At 38.9% G+C, this 17,276-nt stretch overlaps 2 protein-coding genes across 18 annotated transcripts in view; both read right to left on the bottom strand.

Moving 5' to 3' along the window:
* Nucleotides 1-434: 434 nt before the first annotated feature.
* hdhd2 (haloacid dehalogenase-like hydrolase domain containing 2) lies at nt 435-4,437 on the bottom strand. Of its 4 annotated transcripts, none has more exons than XM_064308173.1 (7): nt 4,309-4,437; nt 3,576-3,684; nt 3,016-3,224; nt 2,020-2,104; nt 1,478-1,694; nt 1,105-1,168; nt 435-856 (listed from the first exon to the last, which is right to left on the bottom strand). In XM_064308173.1, the coding sequence occupies exons 2-7, from the start codon at nt 3,674-3,676 to the stop codon at nt 753-755; spliced, it is 780 nt and encodes a 259-aa protein (XP_064164243.1). In that variant the 5' UTR covers nt 3,677-3,684; nt 4,309-4,437; the 3' UTR covers nt 435-752. The 4 variants fall into 4 exon arrangements, with proteins under 4 accessions (XP_064164243.1, XP_064164245.1, XP_064164244.1 ...); XM_064308175.1 differs by having other exon boundaries at nt 4,301-4,405; XM_064308174.1 differs by having other exon boundaries at nt 4,212-4,357.
* An 8,417-nt stretch (nt 4,438-12,854) lies between these two features.
* skor2 (SKI family transcriptional corepressor 2) overlaps nt 12,855-17,276 on the bottom strand; it is a 96,921-nt gene continuing 92,499 nt past the window's right edge. For 4 of the 14 annotated variants that reach the window (XM_064308199.1, XM_064308204.1, XM_064308205.1 and 1 more), the window contains 5 exons: nt 16,195-16,260; nt 15,966-16,064; nt 14,987-15,054; nt 14,405-14,467; nt 12,859-13,585 (listed from right to left, as the gene is read on the bottom strand). In XM_064308199.1, coding sequence (XP_064164269.1) covers nt 14,408-14,467; nt 14,987-15,054; nt 15,966-16,064; nt 16,195-16,260 — 293 coding nt within the window. In that variant the 3' untranslated portion in view covers nt 12,859-13,585; nt 14,405-14,407. Of the gene's footprint in view, nt 13,586-14,404; nt 14,468-14,986; nt 15,055-15,965; nt 16,065-16,194; nt 16,261-17,276 lie in introns of all 14 variants that reach the window. The other 10 variants (XM_064308197.1, XM_064308198.1, XM_064308196.1 and 7 more) reach the window with 5 other exon arrangements.

Below are 17,276 nucleotides of genomic sequence, written 5' to 3'. Positions count from 1 at the left end.
TGGGATGTACTATCCCAAGATCCTTTCCTTTGTGTGTGCTGCCTGTCTGTTGTCTTCGGAAGAGGGTTCAGCCAAAATGACATACAACACAGTGGCTCCATTTCCATGCTAAACGCACACTCACATATTGCAAAAAACAAAGGAAGGAGCTGGAGTACGCTGGAATATGTGTGTGCTTGTATGTGTATGAGAGAGAGAATGCATGTGCACGTGCGTGTGCAGGGATACAGTGCTGTGAAAAAGTATTTGCCCCCTTCCTGATTTCCTCTATTATTGCATATTTGTCACACGGAATGGTTTGTATGCTTGTGTGTGTGCGTGCATGCTTTCATGTGTGTGGAGCTTGGAGCTTTTCCCTCCATTGTGTCTGTCACTGCAGACAGAGGAGAAAGCAGCCATAGATGTAAAGAGACAGAAGAGAGGATTCAGAGGGATTCTTTTTCCCCGTTTATACTGAACTCAATGTACTTTATTGTATTATTTTGTTACATCTACTGCCTTTCATAAGCATCATCACAGTTAAACACTAATGTGAGTTGCCCTGGTTTGTGAAGTCAGAAAAGGATCATCATAATAAGCGCTGTTCCTTTAAAGGGGCGGGGTTTCAGGGCCTGTGACACAGCCATGCATCCAATCACATTCAGCACCGCCCACCGTTTCCCAGCATTCCTTAAGCATCCAAAGAGTCTGTGAAGTTTCTGTGAAGAGTCACACCTCATACCCGTACACAACTCTCAGAGTCATTTCACTGGTCACATGAGCTGCTCCAGGATGTAGTCCACCGCCTGGGGGAAGCCGGCACAGGTCGCTAACGGCAACGGGTTGATTTTGTTCTCGTCTCCTGCCCTGTATTTTCCTGGAGAACAGAGGTTATGCGTTAATTGATAGGATACATGAAAGGATAGACCAATTTTGTTGCGTAGCGTGTATAAATATTTTAGATAATTTTTTTTGACACTCAAATTTAGTCTTTGGAAGTCCCTTTTTAATATTTTGTGTGTGTAGTATTATTAGTGCTGTAAGTTTAGTACAAGTGCTATGTGTTTAGTATTAGTGCTGTGGGATTAGTCTTTGTGCTGCATGCTTTGTACTATAAGCTCTCACCAGTTTGGACTAAAATTCCTCGAAGGCCAGCATTTTGGGCCCCGCCTACATCATCTCTGGCGTCCTGATGGAAGGAACAGACTCCTGTTATTACAGCGCAATCACAGACAAGTGGCTCTGGTCCACACATAAAGATATGGAGTTTCACTACTTTAACCATTTCAGCCACGGGATAAAACTATTTTTTTCCTTTCTTTTTGAATGGAGCCACATTCAGTAATTTAATACTAAATTTAGAATACTTTAATTCAAATCGTGCTTTTCAAACAATGCATGCAAATATGATAAATAAAAAGCACAAAATTTGTGCAACATTTGGTGCACATCCACCAAAAGGAGCAGGCATAAACACGAGTCCCAGGTTAGCACGCACGTCACCGATCATGACGGCCTCCTCGGGTGTGCAGTCCAGGTCCCGGAGGGCCTCCAGAAAGAAGGTTTTTTCGGGCTTGCCCACCACGGTGGCGCAGGCGTCCGTGGCGTACTCCAGCCCCGTCACGAACGGGCCGGGTCCCAGCGCCAGGCCGTCCTTGCGCTTGTAGTACCGCGCCTTGTGCACCGCGATCAGCGGCGCTCCCTCCAAAATCAGCCTGCATGCGGGGGAAGAATTACCAGGGCGGACGCAAAATGGGGGGGAAAGATTACATTTTACCTTCAATTATGAGCAGAATTCACATTTCTTTCTTGAAATTAGCTGATGACAGTTCTTGGCCATATCTAGACCAGCTCACCACAGGTTTTTTTTTCCAGTTTTGACCACATTTGGTGTCATTTCATATGTTTACCCATAGCTGAATTGATCAATAAATCTAAAAAAACATGAAAAGGTTCAGAGGGATGTTCATGCTGTTCACAAGGACAGCATATATTTGTTCCCATATACATTTATTATAATCTGGCACACTAATGTCTCACCTGAATGCCTTGTTGAGTGTCTGATAATTGAAATGGTCGGGAGCAAGTCCAACCACGACAGCATTAGGATCACTGGTCTCAATACCTATAGAATAAAAAAACAGATAAACTTTACCTTGCAAATGTTCCCATGTTGGATGTTTGTAATCCAACATGATATCAGTAGTGCTACTAGTTAATTCCTAATGGTCTCACAAGTGTGAGCAGGGGTAATGAAATGGTTAAACAACACAGTAAACTAGCAAACAGTCAGCTGAAAATGGTCTACACATGAAAATCCTATTTGCTGAAAAGGAATCAAATATTTCCTTACGAACAAATATTTAAGAAGGGCCCTGAACAGAGCAGGCAGCACTTCCCCTCCAGAGAAGTGCTTCCTGTTCCCCAACCGTACACCCTTCATAGAGACTATGGTCAAGGAACACCCTTCATAGAGTGTATGGTAAAGGAACACCCTTCACAGAGTGTACGGTAAAGGAACACCCTTCACAGAGTGTACGGTAAAGGAACGCACTTCACAGAGTGTACGGTAAAGGAACACCCTTCATAGAGACTATGGTCAAGGAACACCCTTCATAGAGTGTATTGTAAAGGAACACCCTTCACAGAGTGTACGGTAAAGGAACGCACTTCACAGAGTGTACGGTAAAGGAACACCCTTCATAGAGACTATGGTCAAGGAACACCCTTCATAGAGTGTATTGTAAAGGAACACCCTTCACAGAGTGTACGGAAAAGGAACGCACTTCACAGAGTGTACGGTAAAAGAACGCACTTCACAGAGTGTACGGTAAAGGAACACCCTTCACAGAGTGTACGGTAAAGGAACACCCTTCACAGAGTGTACTGTATAGGAAAACACTTCACAGAGAGTACGGTAAAGAACAGCCTCAAACTCCTGCACACCTAGTAGCCTCTCTTTGCCCTGCCTTCCCTATGAAAAGCTTAATTCCCTCATCCAGGACCCCGCACTTCCTGTGCCTCCATCCCGCCAACCTGCGAAGTCCTCCAGAGCGCTGTCCTCCAGCAGAAGGAGCGGCCGCAGGCTTCTCCGCTCCACCAGGCCCCGGGCAGCGGTCAGCGAGGTGAAGATCTCCCGCTCCTGGATGGAGAAGTTGAGCCGGTGCAGCCTGTCCAGCAACGACTGCTTGCTCTCCTTCGTCGTGTTGGTCACAAACTTCACAGCCAACGGCGTTTCCCGTAACCTGAAAGAAGAGAACCCGGCTGAGCCAAAACCTAATGCTCTTACCTGACGCAGAGAAACACTGATTCTGGGTGAAACTGAAACCAGAGGAAATTCCGTTGCTGTAACAAGTAACATAAATCTTCAGTAGCCTCAGTAGTTTTGGGGGAAGGACTACGTAACATTGAAAGTGCGTAGGGGCAACAGTAATTAAAGCCATCAATGTTAAGCAATGTTTGTTAAACTCCCTGATGTTCATAAAATGACACCATTCCCCTTTGCGTTATGTTCACACTGTGGAAAGAAGGCCATTGACTGATCTGTCCATGGCCTCTCAGGTGCGGAGATGATTGTTCTCAAAGTACCAACTGACCTTTTGAGGGCTTCTGGGGCTCCAGGCACCACTGTGTCTTCAATGTGCAACGTGCCGCTCAGGTCAATCAGCACGGCTTTCAAAGCCTGCCGCATCGCCATGACAACGACTGCGAAACAAATGACACAATTGAAATATCGTATGAGTGTTCAACTGTAACATACATTTAAGAGCAACATTTCTTTTATAAGCGTGATTTTGTAGTGGATGGCTTTGTTCACACGCTTAAAGCAGGACTCGGCAGCACACTGGTTACTGACATAAATCGCTCCTTTAATCGCCTGTTTTTATGCGCATTTTGTGCCAAGGCTTGCAGTAGTAGCTATCTGCAGGGGGTAAGATATGCAGACAACTGTCGTCCTCTGCAATAAACACTGAAGTATCACCCTGTGCATTGCTTTTTATTAGGGCATATTAATTGGCGTCATTATTAATCGATATAGCCATGTACTTCAGTGTGTTAATTGTTTTAAATTTTGGCATTAAAAAACTTTCATACATCCAGGTTTGGCAGAGGGGTAGACAATTCGGAAATGATGCAGCCTATAATGCAGAGCCGGGAAATAAATCGAGCACGTCCACCACTTAGTGATGCTTTGGCACAATCCTTTAGTCTCTTTTACAGTATCATCTCACCCGAAGCTGTTCACTGACTTCGGTCACCAATAACCCCGCTAATTACATTTTATTAACGAACACTTATGCATATGTCTACATGGAAACACCTGCTGACCCGATGTTAGCCTGCTCTGTCTCTTCCTTCAGCCTCCAGTGGTTCTTCCAGATATTCTAACCGAGGTGGTTCCGGTGTCAGTGAAAATAAGTTCCCACGAAAACTCATCCCCACACACTCCTGCTCCGTCATTAGTATTTAACAATTCAAGTACATATAGTATTTCACTAATGGTTAGGGGCGCAGGAAGCGAGGGGCACATGCCACTCCCAATACTGGAAACAGTTAAACAGTTAAAGTTAAATAATTGTACCGAAGAACTTTCGCTATGGACTTTTATTTTGAAACGCACACTGCGGGAGCGCAGTTACACGATACAGCAAATATCAATAGGGTACATTACATTCATTTTATACATATCATTCATTTATACATCATCGTGCATTTTAATGTAGTCCTATCTTTAAAAAGCCACGAATTCAATCGTGCAGTAGGTAGCCTGCCTACTAACCGGTAGGCTCAGTAGGTTGCAGTCTTTAAAAATCACCCATTCAAATCGTGCACCGCGAGACTGTGCGAGCAAGTTTGCCGTCGTATGAGTGGATGGTAACGTGAATACTGCGCGATTACCCTACTATTAACATGTTAAAATGAGTTGCTTGCATTGGTCAAATTGTATTATATGATTAAGTTGTATGTATTGTTCTATACGTAATACTTTGAACATGCACTAATTGACGTTTCTGGGGGCCTTATGAGTATCAAAGAATAGAACTTTTTTGATTCCATCATGAATCTTGCTATCGGTAAACATAAATATAATCCGAAAAAATAGATTAAAGACTGTTTGTATCATATAACATAGAATTTTGTTCAATTAACTTTGTATTAACTTTTAAACCTATTAAGATTATTAGGCGTATTAGGCATATCAGATATTTTTTATATTGAAGGGGTGGCATCCTTGTGATATGCAAATAATACAACAAAAATAAATAGAAAACTAACAAGTAAGAAATATTGAAAGGACCAAGAGCACTGGACACTAAGCGTTAAATGCTATGCTGTGATGGATAATCTTAAACTTAGATTTAAGGCTAGTAACAGCTGCTCTGTCTCTTATACCCTTAAGCCTGAAACACACCGCTGGATTTTAGAAAGCAAGTTAATTATTATTTTTGAAAAACACATAACCATAAATCCAGAAGTTGGGGTGACACAGCGCGCAGGTTTTAAAATTGGGAATTTTATGTGTCCCCCACCACAGGACACCATTTTGTGAACCAAACAGTGCTGGGTACTACACTGACAGTGCCCTACATGTTTATAAATGAATACATAAATATCAGTGTATTAATATACACATGGGCAAACATGGATGGCTGTCCCCGCAAAGGCTAACCCAGAACGTTTCTCATTTACAACATGAACACAAATTTTTTTTTTTTTTTTAAACTGGTAAATGTCTTCCCTAATATTGTGATTTTGGTTTATTTTTGAACATTGCCTGGAGTATAGTGACCTGTGAAGCTAAACTTTCAAAGCAGGCTATAAAAATATCCTGAACAGGATTTCAGGATATTTCTGATCCATGATAAACAGTTTCTGTGACACCTGCTGAAATTTCATGTTAAGTGAATATGAAGAGAAGTCTGCGTTAAGATCAGATTTTTAAAAATGATTCCAGTCAAGCCTAAAGCACTTAAAGATAACATTTAAATCCACCAGCTGTTTCTATTAAGCTGTTTGCAGTTCTGAACAAACATTCATGTTTGAGTGTTTTCACCGGTCACTAAAGTGTTGTTTTTCATGAGAAGATGGTGGTTTATCCCATCTCGTGAAAGATATTACACAGTAAAGGCTAACCATTCAAATATTTTTCATAACTCATATTTTTAATCACAAACTTGTAGACGGTGGTGTGATTTCAACATGTGGTGTAGTGGAAAATCTCTCCAGAACAATTTAAAGGGCAAAATTGGTGCTGAAAATGTGTTGTTTGTACCCATTACGTAAATCACTCCAAATCCATGATGTACTGCTCATGAAAGCAACTTAATTCACATTTGGAGATGGAAAGGGAAAAACAGTGTTTGGAGCTGCAGTGATATGTAGGACAGGGAACCACCTGTAAAAGAAAAAGAAAAAGGAAGACCAGGAAGGAATCTTCTGGTTCTCCACAATATATGACATCTTATCATGGATAATGTGACATCACAGCCAATTTAAAATTAGAATTTTATAGTTTTTCTGAAGTGTGTTTGCAAAATTGCATTTCATTTTGGAATTTGTGCAAAACAACAAAATGTACTATTACATAGTTACATTTACTAGTTTTCAACATAACTGAATGGCTGTGTTAACTGTTTTGAGGACATGGACCTTAATGGATATTTCATTTTTGTGTGTTTGGGATTATATCCAATATGACAAGGAATCAGGCTGTCCAAGAGTTTAAATGCCACTAGTAGGTTCTTAAATTTAATCCTGAATTCTACTTGAAGCTATAATAAATTAATCTAAACTGGTGACGTACGTTTACAGGTTTTAGTATTAACTAAATCAGACTTAATGTCTTATGAATATACTGCAATGCTGTACATTAGGGACAGATTTCCAAACTCCACCAAGTAAAGGATTAAAATAGTCAATATGTGAGCAAACTAAAATGTCAATAAGCATTCCTGCATCGGTTAGAGCAGTGTTTCCTGACCTCGGTCATGGAGTACCCCTGTGTATGTTGGTTTTCCTTCCACGGTTGTAATCCCAGAATTTTAACAGGTTGTTCATTTTTGGCTGGACCGCAACAGCGGGGCCAGCCCTATAAACGCGAATGTCTGTGAGTCACTGAGTGATGAAGTTACACCCAAGTTATGACATTACACCATTGGTCGGCCGGTACAGCCATATACTAGGTTTTGACCTGGTATTGTTCTTAATTAGATGCTGTTCATATTTAAAGAGACTATTTACCAACTTAACCCACATTATGTCAAAAATAGCCATGAACAATAAAATATGCACAATATGAACATGGGAATTTTATTCTACATGGCACGCATAGCTATTTCTGACATAATGTGTTGCATTACTACACAAGGAAACTTTGTGTAATATACAGTTGATTAGCAAAATATACATGTGTCTTAAAGCTCAGATTTGAGTCATGAGTCACATAATACAAAAGGTCTTTAGACCACTGGCTTTTAAACTTTTTTAATATCGGGACCCAAATTATAAATCCGCAGATAATAGCACCTAGATGGCGCATAAAGGTGCAGAATAGCACTGGCCATCATTGCCTTGTGTGTATTATAACAACGTATCTTACACAGTAACAAATGCCACAGATCTATAATATGGAATGCATTTACACAAGCCAATTTCTCACAAATATCTACCAGTGTAATTTATTATTATTATTATTATTATTATTTACAATAATAATAAAATATAATTATTATACTTAATAATAATAATAGAATAATAATAATCATAATTGTATATAAGTTACTGGTTTCCTAATTTTCAACAATTACTTGTTCAAGAAATCACACTTATAAATGGCAAACACATTGATAAACAAAATGCATGAAAAACATCTAAACTGAAGAGTATTATCTCTTAAATAGCCAGGAGCATATTGCAGATTTAGAATTGTATTTTTACAAGGATACTACGATATGTCTAGAGCCATATAATATTTATACTTCAAGAGGAAAATGGCATTTGGTAGAAAATCTATCAGCAAAATCACATTAAAAAAGATTAAATGTGATTATTGTTGTGGCAGATTCATATGAAAAACACTCAAGTGATTTTCTGTACCCAAGTCCCTTAGCTGATCATTTAAGAAGGTTAGCATTGGGATGGATTAGTCACTCATTAAAAAACATATGTATCTCACTAACCATTAACGGATATATTGCATTTGAGCGTGTTTTCCCCAGATATCTATTTAAAATGGTAGAAAGCCTTTCCAGGAATTTTAAAGACAAAATCCTCTTTACACATTTCCATAGTAACCAACATGAAAAGCGTCTTTCCAGTAAAACACATTTTTTCATCTTTCAACATAAAAAAAAAGTTACCAAATAAACTCATATTATATAACTGGCATACATTCAAAAACATTTGGAAAGGTAAATGGACATCATTAGATTACATGTTGCTAGATTACATTACATTACAGGCATTTGGCAGACGCTCTTATCCAGAGTGACGTACAACAAAGTGTATAACCATAACCAAGAACAAGTGTGTCGAAAACCCTAGAGAGAAGTACCGTTCCAAGTGCAGGGAACAACCGCATAGTTCAACTTGGACCCTGAAGGATAAACCGATTAATACTAACACAAACGAGAACAGCAACAACGCAGTCTATGCAAAAATACAAGCAGTAGATAAGACGACTGCATTAACTTATACTACTTGTGCTGCTAGTGCAATATTGATGAAATCCAATTCTCGACCACAGTCTATTCTTTAGTTAACTAATCACTCAGTATTACAGAACACTACAAGAAAACTGCTTTCACATTTCATGTCAGTTTGCCATGATGTCATATCAATCAAAATGTAATCAAGTTCAATCATATTGAAGTTAGGTGGGATAGTAAAGCACACAGCACAGAAAGTGCTAAAAGCTAAATGATTCATATTTAAATAAAGCTTATTAGGTATAAAAGATTTACTCACTGATACCCTCATACTCCAAGAAGTTGGACAGACCGGAACCAATGTTTGCGGTTTTTTGGGACAATGTCCAGTTCCACCATTCACCACCGGTATGTGAGTGGTTTGAAACTCATCCATGTTTTTTTATGTTGGTATCCCTTCCACTTTTAGACCGCATATCTAATCCAATCACCTGTTTTCCTCCTGGAGGTAGAGGGTGTATGACTGCCACTTATATGAGAGGGCAACACTCACCTGGGTCATGGAAGAGGTCTGTGGACTCACAGCAAAGGTTGCAGCCCAGGGATGGATCCAGCACTCTTCCATTTTTACCCAAGATGCACAACTAGTATGAATACAGTGTGATGTTCATGAAATTCTCTCATAAATTACACAATGGATAATGAAGTCAGTGTTGAGTGGCATTAGGGCTGTCCTGAACAATGCAGAGCTCCAAAGCTCCATTTATTTGTTAGGCATCTGAATGCATAAACCAATATTTGTATATCAAAAAAAAAATTTTTTTTAAGTAATCCGGCATCACGTTCTATACTGTAGATTCTACCATTTAAATATGCAAAGGAGATAAGAAATACAGAAGATGAACAACAAACAAACAAAAAACAACCAGATTTACACTGGTTTAGTCACTGGTTATGAAATACAGCTCTCAGAAGTGTCATTCCTATTTCACTAAACGTTCTAAACGTGTCAGTTTGGGGGGCGGAGGGCAGTTACACTTTTGCATTTTCTTGCCAACATCACAAATTTGGATTATTTGGGCTCCGCTTTACCCACAACCATGACTAATGACTTAATTCATTATCCATTCTTTAATTTCTTTTAGGCAAGTGTGTTTCATAAACATTACAGTATATATTCTCTCTGGTCATTCATTTTGGGTAAAAATAGCATGAGTTTTGTTAGATGTCCTTCTGAGTGTCTACTAGTAAAATATCTGAAATGTAATCCCTCTTCACAAGAGACTAATTTTCCGGCAAACTAATCTGACATTAAGCTGTTTTCAAGGTATGATCCCTCCGATGAACATAAAAGAGCAATTCAACAAAATCTCTTACTTTTATATATTTACGATAAGTTGAATGTTAATAATAAAAATCTATCCCACTCAATGACAAATTTTAAATGCAGCTAAAATGATGCCATCGTATGTTGATAATTGACCTAGAAGACGAAGGTCAGGGTATAAGCCTAAGGAGGATATCTGGACAGCAGTAAAGCTTCTTAAACTCCAGTGAGCAGTTGAGACTTGGAGCTCTGAAATTTTATCTGAAATAAAGCCATGTACAGGGCAGTAACATCAGTAATACAACAAAAACGATCGTCCTCCATCATTGGTCCAGAGTGCCTTCCCTTCACTTTCCAGCCTCTTTATCTGTGCCAGGCTATTGCTGTTGCAGTTTCTTAAAGCATTTTCTCTCAGGGAATGCTTTTTAAATGGCATGATCAGTATGTTAAAAATTCTAAAGGTGAAAAAGATTCAAAACAGATGAACAGTATGAAAAATATATTTACAGAGGAGACCGTAGGTATTTGGACAGTGACACTATCTTTATATTTTTGGCTCCAGCACATTGGAATATGTGGTCTGTCAGTCCGCTCTAATTTAAGGGTATTTACCGGTATTTATTGGACAATCCGTATATATTTTTCATACTTGCGCCTGTTTTCCACCGGGTTGTAGGAACTAAAAGAGGGCAGGAAATGTCCACAGTGGTTCCAGGAGCACATCTGTGTTTGTTTTCCCTCCACACGTTGGGAACCACGACTGTGTTCGGACCCTAAGTTTTATGCTTTCTTCATTTCTTCAGCTTTAATCTGAGGGTGTTTACATTCATATCGGATGAACTGTGTAGGATTTACAGCCCCTTTTATACATAGTTCCCCCAATTTGAGGACCAAAAGTATTAGGATAACTGGCTGCTCAGCTGTTTCTTGGCCAGCTGTGCATTGTTGCATCATTAGTTCACAAGACAGCTTTCAGAAGGCCTAGAGTTGACTCTAAGTGTGTCAATGCCAGTTAAGCAGGCCATCATGAGGCTGAAAAATCTGAATAAATTGATTAGAGTCACAGCCAAAACATTGGGTGTGTCAAAATCAACTGTTTGAAACATGGTTAAGAAACAAGAATGCACTGTGGAGCTCAGCAATAGCAAATGACCCGGCAAACCATGGATAACCACTGTAGTGGATGACGAAGAATACTTTTAATTGTGAAGAAAAACCCCTTCTCAACTGCCGAAAAGATAAAGAACATTCTCCAGGATGTAGGCATACATTGTGTGACCCCCTAAAATGGAACTATAGCCCCTTTTCCACCAGAGGAACTGATCTAAAATATCCTGGTATTTGAAGAAGTCCATGATGACATGCACCCTAACTAGGTTCCCAGGGCTTTGGAAGTAAAACAGCCCCACAAAATTACAGATCTACCACCATTCTTCACCGTGAGGATTAAGTTATTTTCTACATGAACATGCTTCTTTTTATTCCTATGAAGTTTAGCAAACTCCGGGTACTTACTTTTGTTTGGATGACAGTAGAGGTTTTCTTCTGTCAAGCCATCCAAATAGCTTGATGACATGGAGGTGCGTGGGGGTAATATACACTTATGTGCTTTTCCAGGCAGGTTCATCACAGCACAAGTTGTTGGAAACTTCTTAACTATTACCCTAGTAGAGGAGATGGGTAATTTCAGATGCTTAGCTATTTTCTAAGCCATTGCCTGATTTATGAAGGTCAGCAACCTTTGGTCTCATTTAATTTGTGTTAAATTCTTCCCAATGTTGATGGATGACCAAGGGAGTTTGGTCTGTGTGTCACCTATACTGTAGTGAAAGAGGAAGTCATGGATGACTATTTAAGAGTTCCTAAAGACTTGGGTGTGCTTCAGAAAAGTAAAATATGAATGGTAAATAATGAACTAAAAGTCTTGAGCGACTGGGACCCTCAAGGATAGTCACCTTTTCCCTGTCAGACTGGTATAGAGTATATTTGGCCTTGTACTTTGGGCTATTGTCCTGCTGACAGGTCAATTGACATCCCAGTTTTAAGTCTGTAGCAAACTAAGGCTGGTTTTCTTCCACAAATTTCCTAGGCTTGGCTCCACCCATTTCCCCATCGATCCTGGCAAGTGCTCAAATGCTTTTTTTCGAACTCCATGCAGGATTTGAGATGATTTTTCTATAATTGCTTTGCTCTCACTGTCGCCCTACATTGCAGCTGGGATAATATTGGCTCACCCGTCTCAACCGTTGAACTGTAGCAATTAGCATAGCTCCCCAAAGCAGTATTCATCAGTTTGGATGAACCCAAACTCCTGCCCTGTTTTTTCTGTATTTTTAGAACACATGGAAACCTGTGGGGTAAGCATACAGGGAAGTGGTTTAGAGGGGGCATGGGGTAGGTACCGGAAATGCACCCTCCTCCCAAGAGCAGAAGGACCTCTTCCCCACATCTGTGCTGAAATCCAGGCGGTTCTCAGCCAATGGCTGTGGGCTAGGGGCACTGAGGCCAAAGGTCAGAAGTCCTGTTTGGGGTCAAAGGTGAGAAGTCCTGTTTGAGTGAAATTAGACTGTTTGATTGGAAATTAGACAGACTGAACTGTTTAAGCATCATTATCCTCACAGTGAATTTCTGCTCGTAGCTACTGCTGCTGGGACAAGAGTCCAGCTGATTGGTTAAGAACAGAACCACTGCAGGGAAGAGTCCTGCTGATTGGTTAAGGACAGAACCACTGCTGGGAAGAGAGCGGCTTATTGGTTAAGAATAGAGCCTTTTTAGTACTGGTTCCAACACCTTCATCCTGGTCAGCCAGAGTACACACTTACAGTGTGATCATTTTGGTTAAAAAAAGCACAATATTATTATTTTATTTCATGTTCAAATAAACATTTTGGAAATACAGATGAAAAAAGGAACATTCAGTATTAACAAAAACAAAGATATATTTTTTCTTCTTGACAGACATAAAGAATACAGTTTGGCTTTAATATCTTATAGACTTTTATTTATCCACATAAATAGTAGAGAAACTCCAAGAACATATTTAAATACATTTCATTAACAGTTAATATCATTTTTCATTTTTTATTTCATTGGGTCAATTACACTTCCAAAACAAGGAAGAGAGGATTATTATTGAATTGTATATTTGCTTTTCAATGGAATTGTCTTCAAATAGTGTCTTCAAATAATGCTCTTTATACTTTTGAATTTCCACCACCAGACTAATTTTGGAGAGTTAGTTTCATATACAATAAAAAGGGAAGAAGAATCATTGTACAGATAGAAGTTTAAGGAAAATAAGTTTGATCTGTTCGGTTGGAGAAAAGTACATCAGTGTCCTCTCTCTTGGTTTGTGGGACAGGGTATCCAGGAGTTTTCTGCGAATATCGTGACCATTGTCTGTACTCTGACCACTTTGATGGTTTGTCCTTTTTAGTCATTTTGTTCCCTCCTTACGCAGAGAAAGATTAGGGAGAAACCAGGTCAAGATCATTGCGTTGTTGGAAATCCTCATTTTGCTTCAGATGGTTTGTGCCCCAGTTATTCATGAAACTCTGGGCCAAGTTTTTTTTTTTGTTTCTTTTTTCTTTTCTTTTTTTTTTTGCAGTCAGTGGGTTTTTGACCTGGTGTCCTGTAAAATCAACCGGAATATATAATTTAAAGGCAAATGTAAGTTTACTTTTCCTTCACATCACGTTCTTTAAGCACTGCCTTAAAGTCGTTGTCTCTCTAGAACTGGGGGCGTCCATTTTCTGTAAATACAGTGCTGCTGCATATTCACCTTGTTTTCTCACTGTCATCCAGAAGGGACACAGTCCCCGCCCATTTTTTATGAAAAAGGCTCTACCAATATATAACTGCCAAACAACTCAGCTCCTGGAGGTGTCCAGTGCACGTTCATTCGTGCTTCTCAAAAAAAGTGAATTTGCTGGGAATGTGCCGTGCGTCCCAGGACTTCCTGTTCAGCTCAGCCGTGATAAATGCATTTATGAAAAATTACGAACACACTGAGCGAAAAGAAATCCGCCGCTATGGCAACCCCATAAATCACACGCCGAAGCAGTTTTACTACAGGTCATTAAGCCTCCAGGATCTGAGCACCTTTATACCTTCAGTTTAATGTTGAATATCAGAATGATTTCATATATCTTTTTAAAGTTGTGAGGGTTATTGTAACAAAATATTCAAAACTCTTCCAGCATTACACACACAATCTGATATCAAAACACTTCCAGAATTTCACAAACACCCTCTGATATCAAAACACCGCCAAGATCACACGGACACACTCTGATATCAAATAACACCCAGCAGTACACACATTCTGATATTACAACCCTTCCAGCTGCACAAAAACACTCATTCTGACTTTTGGTATTCAGTATGTATGAAAGGATTGAGGGTCCCCGGGGAATGCAGAAATACCTTAGCATCTCTCACTAGGTCTCACCTTTTAGGTCTTGTTGAAATTTGTACCAATTTTCTCTTTTCTGAGGATATTTGCATAGGGAATCTGAAAAGAGACAGTTTTTTTAATTATATGAAAGGCAGAAAATTACCTAATTGTGAACAGCACACATTGTTTACATATTCACTTTGGCATAAAGTACTTATTTACCAGAGAAGACCTTTTACCAGCAACATACTGTTAGGTGTGAGTCAGGTTGTTTCTTTGAAATGAAATAAAATAAAATAAAATAATAATAATGATAATAATAATATGCCATTAATGTCAGATATAATATAATATAATGCATGCCAGTTTAAATATACACTTTACAATGCTTGGCTGATGACAAATATCAACATGTCAATAAAATATCAACAAAATACAATACATAAAATTACAAAAATAAAATAATATTAAAGCACAATTTACACACACAGTAAAATGTCAGCACAACGTATATTCAGGAACCTAATTTTAACCCCTGTGAATTATGAATTAATAACCGGTTTGCTATTATTATCTGTACAGTGAATCCAGCAGCACTAAGCGTACTGCTGATGAGAAGGCAGAAGCCTTTCTTACCATCTGTAACTGCTGCACCATTTCCTCTCTGTACGCCAGCTCTCTTTTCATTTGGTCCTGAAAGTTATCTGCAGGGTCAGATAAATAACGCTTTGAGATACATTACAACACAAATACAGATTTATACGTTCTCAGCTTCCGCATATCTGTGTGATGCGCTGGATAAAAAATATCTGTCAGCTGAGTGATTGTAATAATGTAATGAGAAATGTAAAGGAATCAGTGTACAGAATTTGCATGAGACATAGCAAGATAACCACTGGATTTTGTCAGTGTGAAACTAGGGATACATATTGTGCTTTGATATATGTGGTGATATTATAAATATCAGCATTTTTGTATCATAAAGATTTGAGTTATACTTGATCATCAAGAAGACTTACACACATGGTTGTACAGAAGACCAGTGGAAAATATTCATATCCATGTGGAGTATTAATAATGTTATTTCTGATAGGCGTGTACAGGCCACGCCTTCTGCATAACCAGGAGTCTGTCTCAGAGCGTTATGTTTGTGTGGGGATGTGTGCAACAACGATACAATGAGGCACTACACGGTATTATTAGCGTTGGTACTTGAGAGGAAAGTAATTAGCGGCAGCCCGTTATTTTGGATAATTACAAGATTCCAGGGTCATTTTACCAAGACAGCTCAGCACTCTAACATTTGAAGGGAAAAAAATCAAGAACAAAAATGGTAGAAAAAAAAAAAGTCAAAATCATTTGATCAACGAGCAATCTTGTATCCGGACACACATGTAGCAATGAGAACAACAGCCTAAATGCTTAATACTAAATACTTCTATAGAAATGAATGCATATATATATATATATATATATTATTTTTATATGCATATTCAGGTATATATTAGATATAGGCGAAAGTACTACTGGAGAGCAGTTTGGGAATCGAGAGAACAGGGCGTGGCTAATAAAGCCAGTGACGTCAGCAAGGTGATTTCGACTTGAGGTAACTTACGGAACACAGGAAAGGTAGCGTTCCCCTTAAGCGCGTGAAACTCCTGCTCCAGCCTCCTCCGCAGATCGATCTGTTCCAGCAGGACCTTCTGAAGTTCTTCTGGGCCCGACAGGATGAGATAAAGTGAGACACACTGGAGACAAAACCCTCTGCGACTGCTAACGAGCCACAAGCATCGACGTCAGAGCGGGACGATTAAAAATGACGGGAGACACGCTGCTTAACTTACCTTTCTCCATGCATTCGACGTCCTTCTTAAGGGGCACTGGGGAACGTGCTTCTCGACTTTGATCAACTGTCAGAAAAGAGAGGAATAATTTGATTATTCTAATGAAAAAAAAACATCACGATGCATCTATATTATTTAAGTCTGAACCACGGATAAAAGAATGGGCTAAACTGAAACATGTATGGAAATGAAGAGATTTGTTTGAAATAGAATTTCCACAAAAAAAGATCAATAACTGTCAAGAAAAAAAAATTGGGACTCATTTAATTTTTCCACACCACATCTGAGATTTCAAAAATGTCTGTGTATCTAAATTGTATTTCTACTACATAGTTAACCATTTCAAAATACCTAACATATGACATCAAAACCCAAACTGCTCAGTAGAAGAGATATACCAGTACTCTTGTTTACACTGTTACATTTGTGCTTTGGCTGTGCTATCTGACAGAAAATTCTTTTTTTGTAAAACAGTCATAAGCGATGTTGCCATCATCGTCACCGCACTACTTAATTATAGCACTTGTGCTGGATTGACCCAGAGCCAAATCTGGCCCCTACCTGCAATTCCACATGTATCCAGCAGATGCTGATCTAACACCAATTTTTCAATCTACTGGGCTCTGGTGGACCCATTGCAAACACGCACAGTTTACTTAAGCTAATGACCCTTAACTTGTTAATTGCAAAAATGTTCACTAATGCTAATGAATAGACCATTGAGATCGTTAAGCATTTGTTAATAAACAAAAACTCGAAACAGTCGACTGTGATCAGAATAATACATTTTATTACAATATAGAATAAAATCTTGTTTCATGTTACCCAGTTAAGAAAATAGTAATAGATATCAACCAATTTGAATTCTAGATGAAGGAAAAGTACCTTTTACAAGCAAAAAAGATAGAAATGAATTTTGTATCGCAGGTTATTTTACAATTTTACATACCTATGGGTACCATGTCAGGGACAAGCATTTGTATGCTTTTAGGCCCTTTCTCATACTGTTTTTCATACTGAACACATACTGAAAAAATATATATTTTATTTAAATAAAATGAGCACCCCATATAAAAAACATA

The sequence above is a fragment of the Anguilla rostrata genome, chromosome 14 (genome assembly GCF_018555375.3).
Source record: "Anguilla rostrata isolate EN2019 chromosome 14, ASM1855537v3, whole genome shotgun sequence".
NCBI classification, from domain to species: domain Eukaryota; kingdom Metazoa; phylum Chordata; class Actinopteri; order Anguilliformes; family Anguillidae; genus Anguilla; species Anguilla rostrata.
This window is presented reverse-complemented; position numbering and strand designations above follow the sequence as displayed.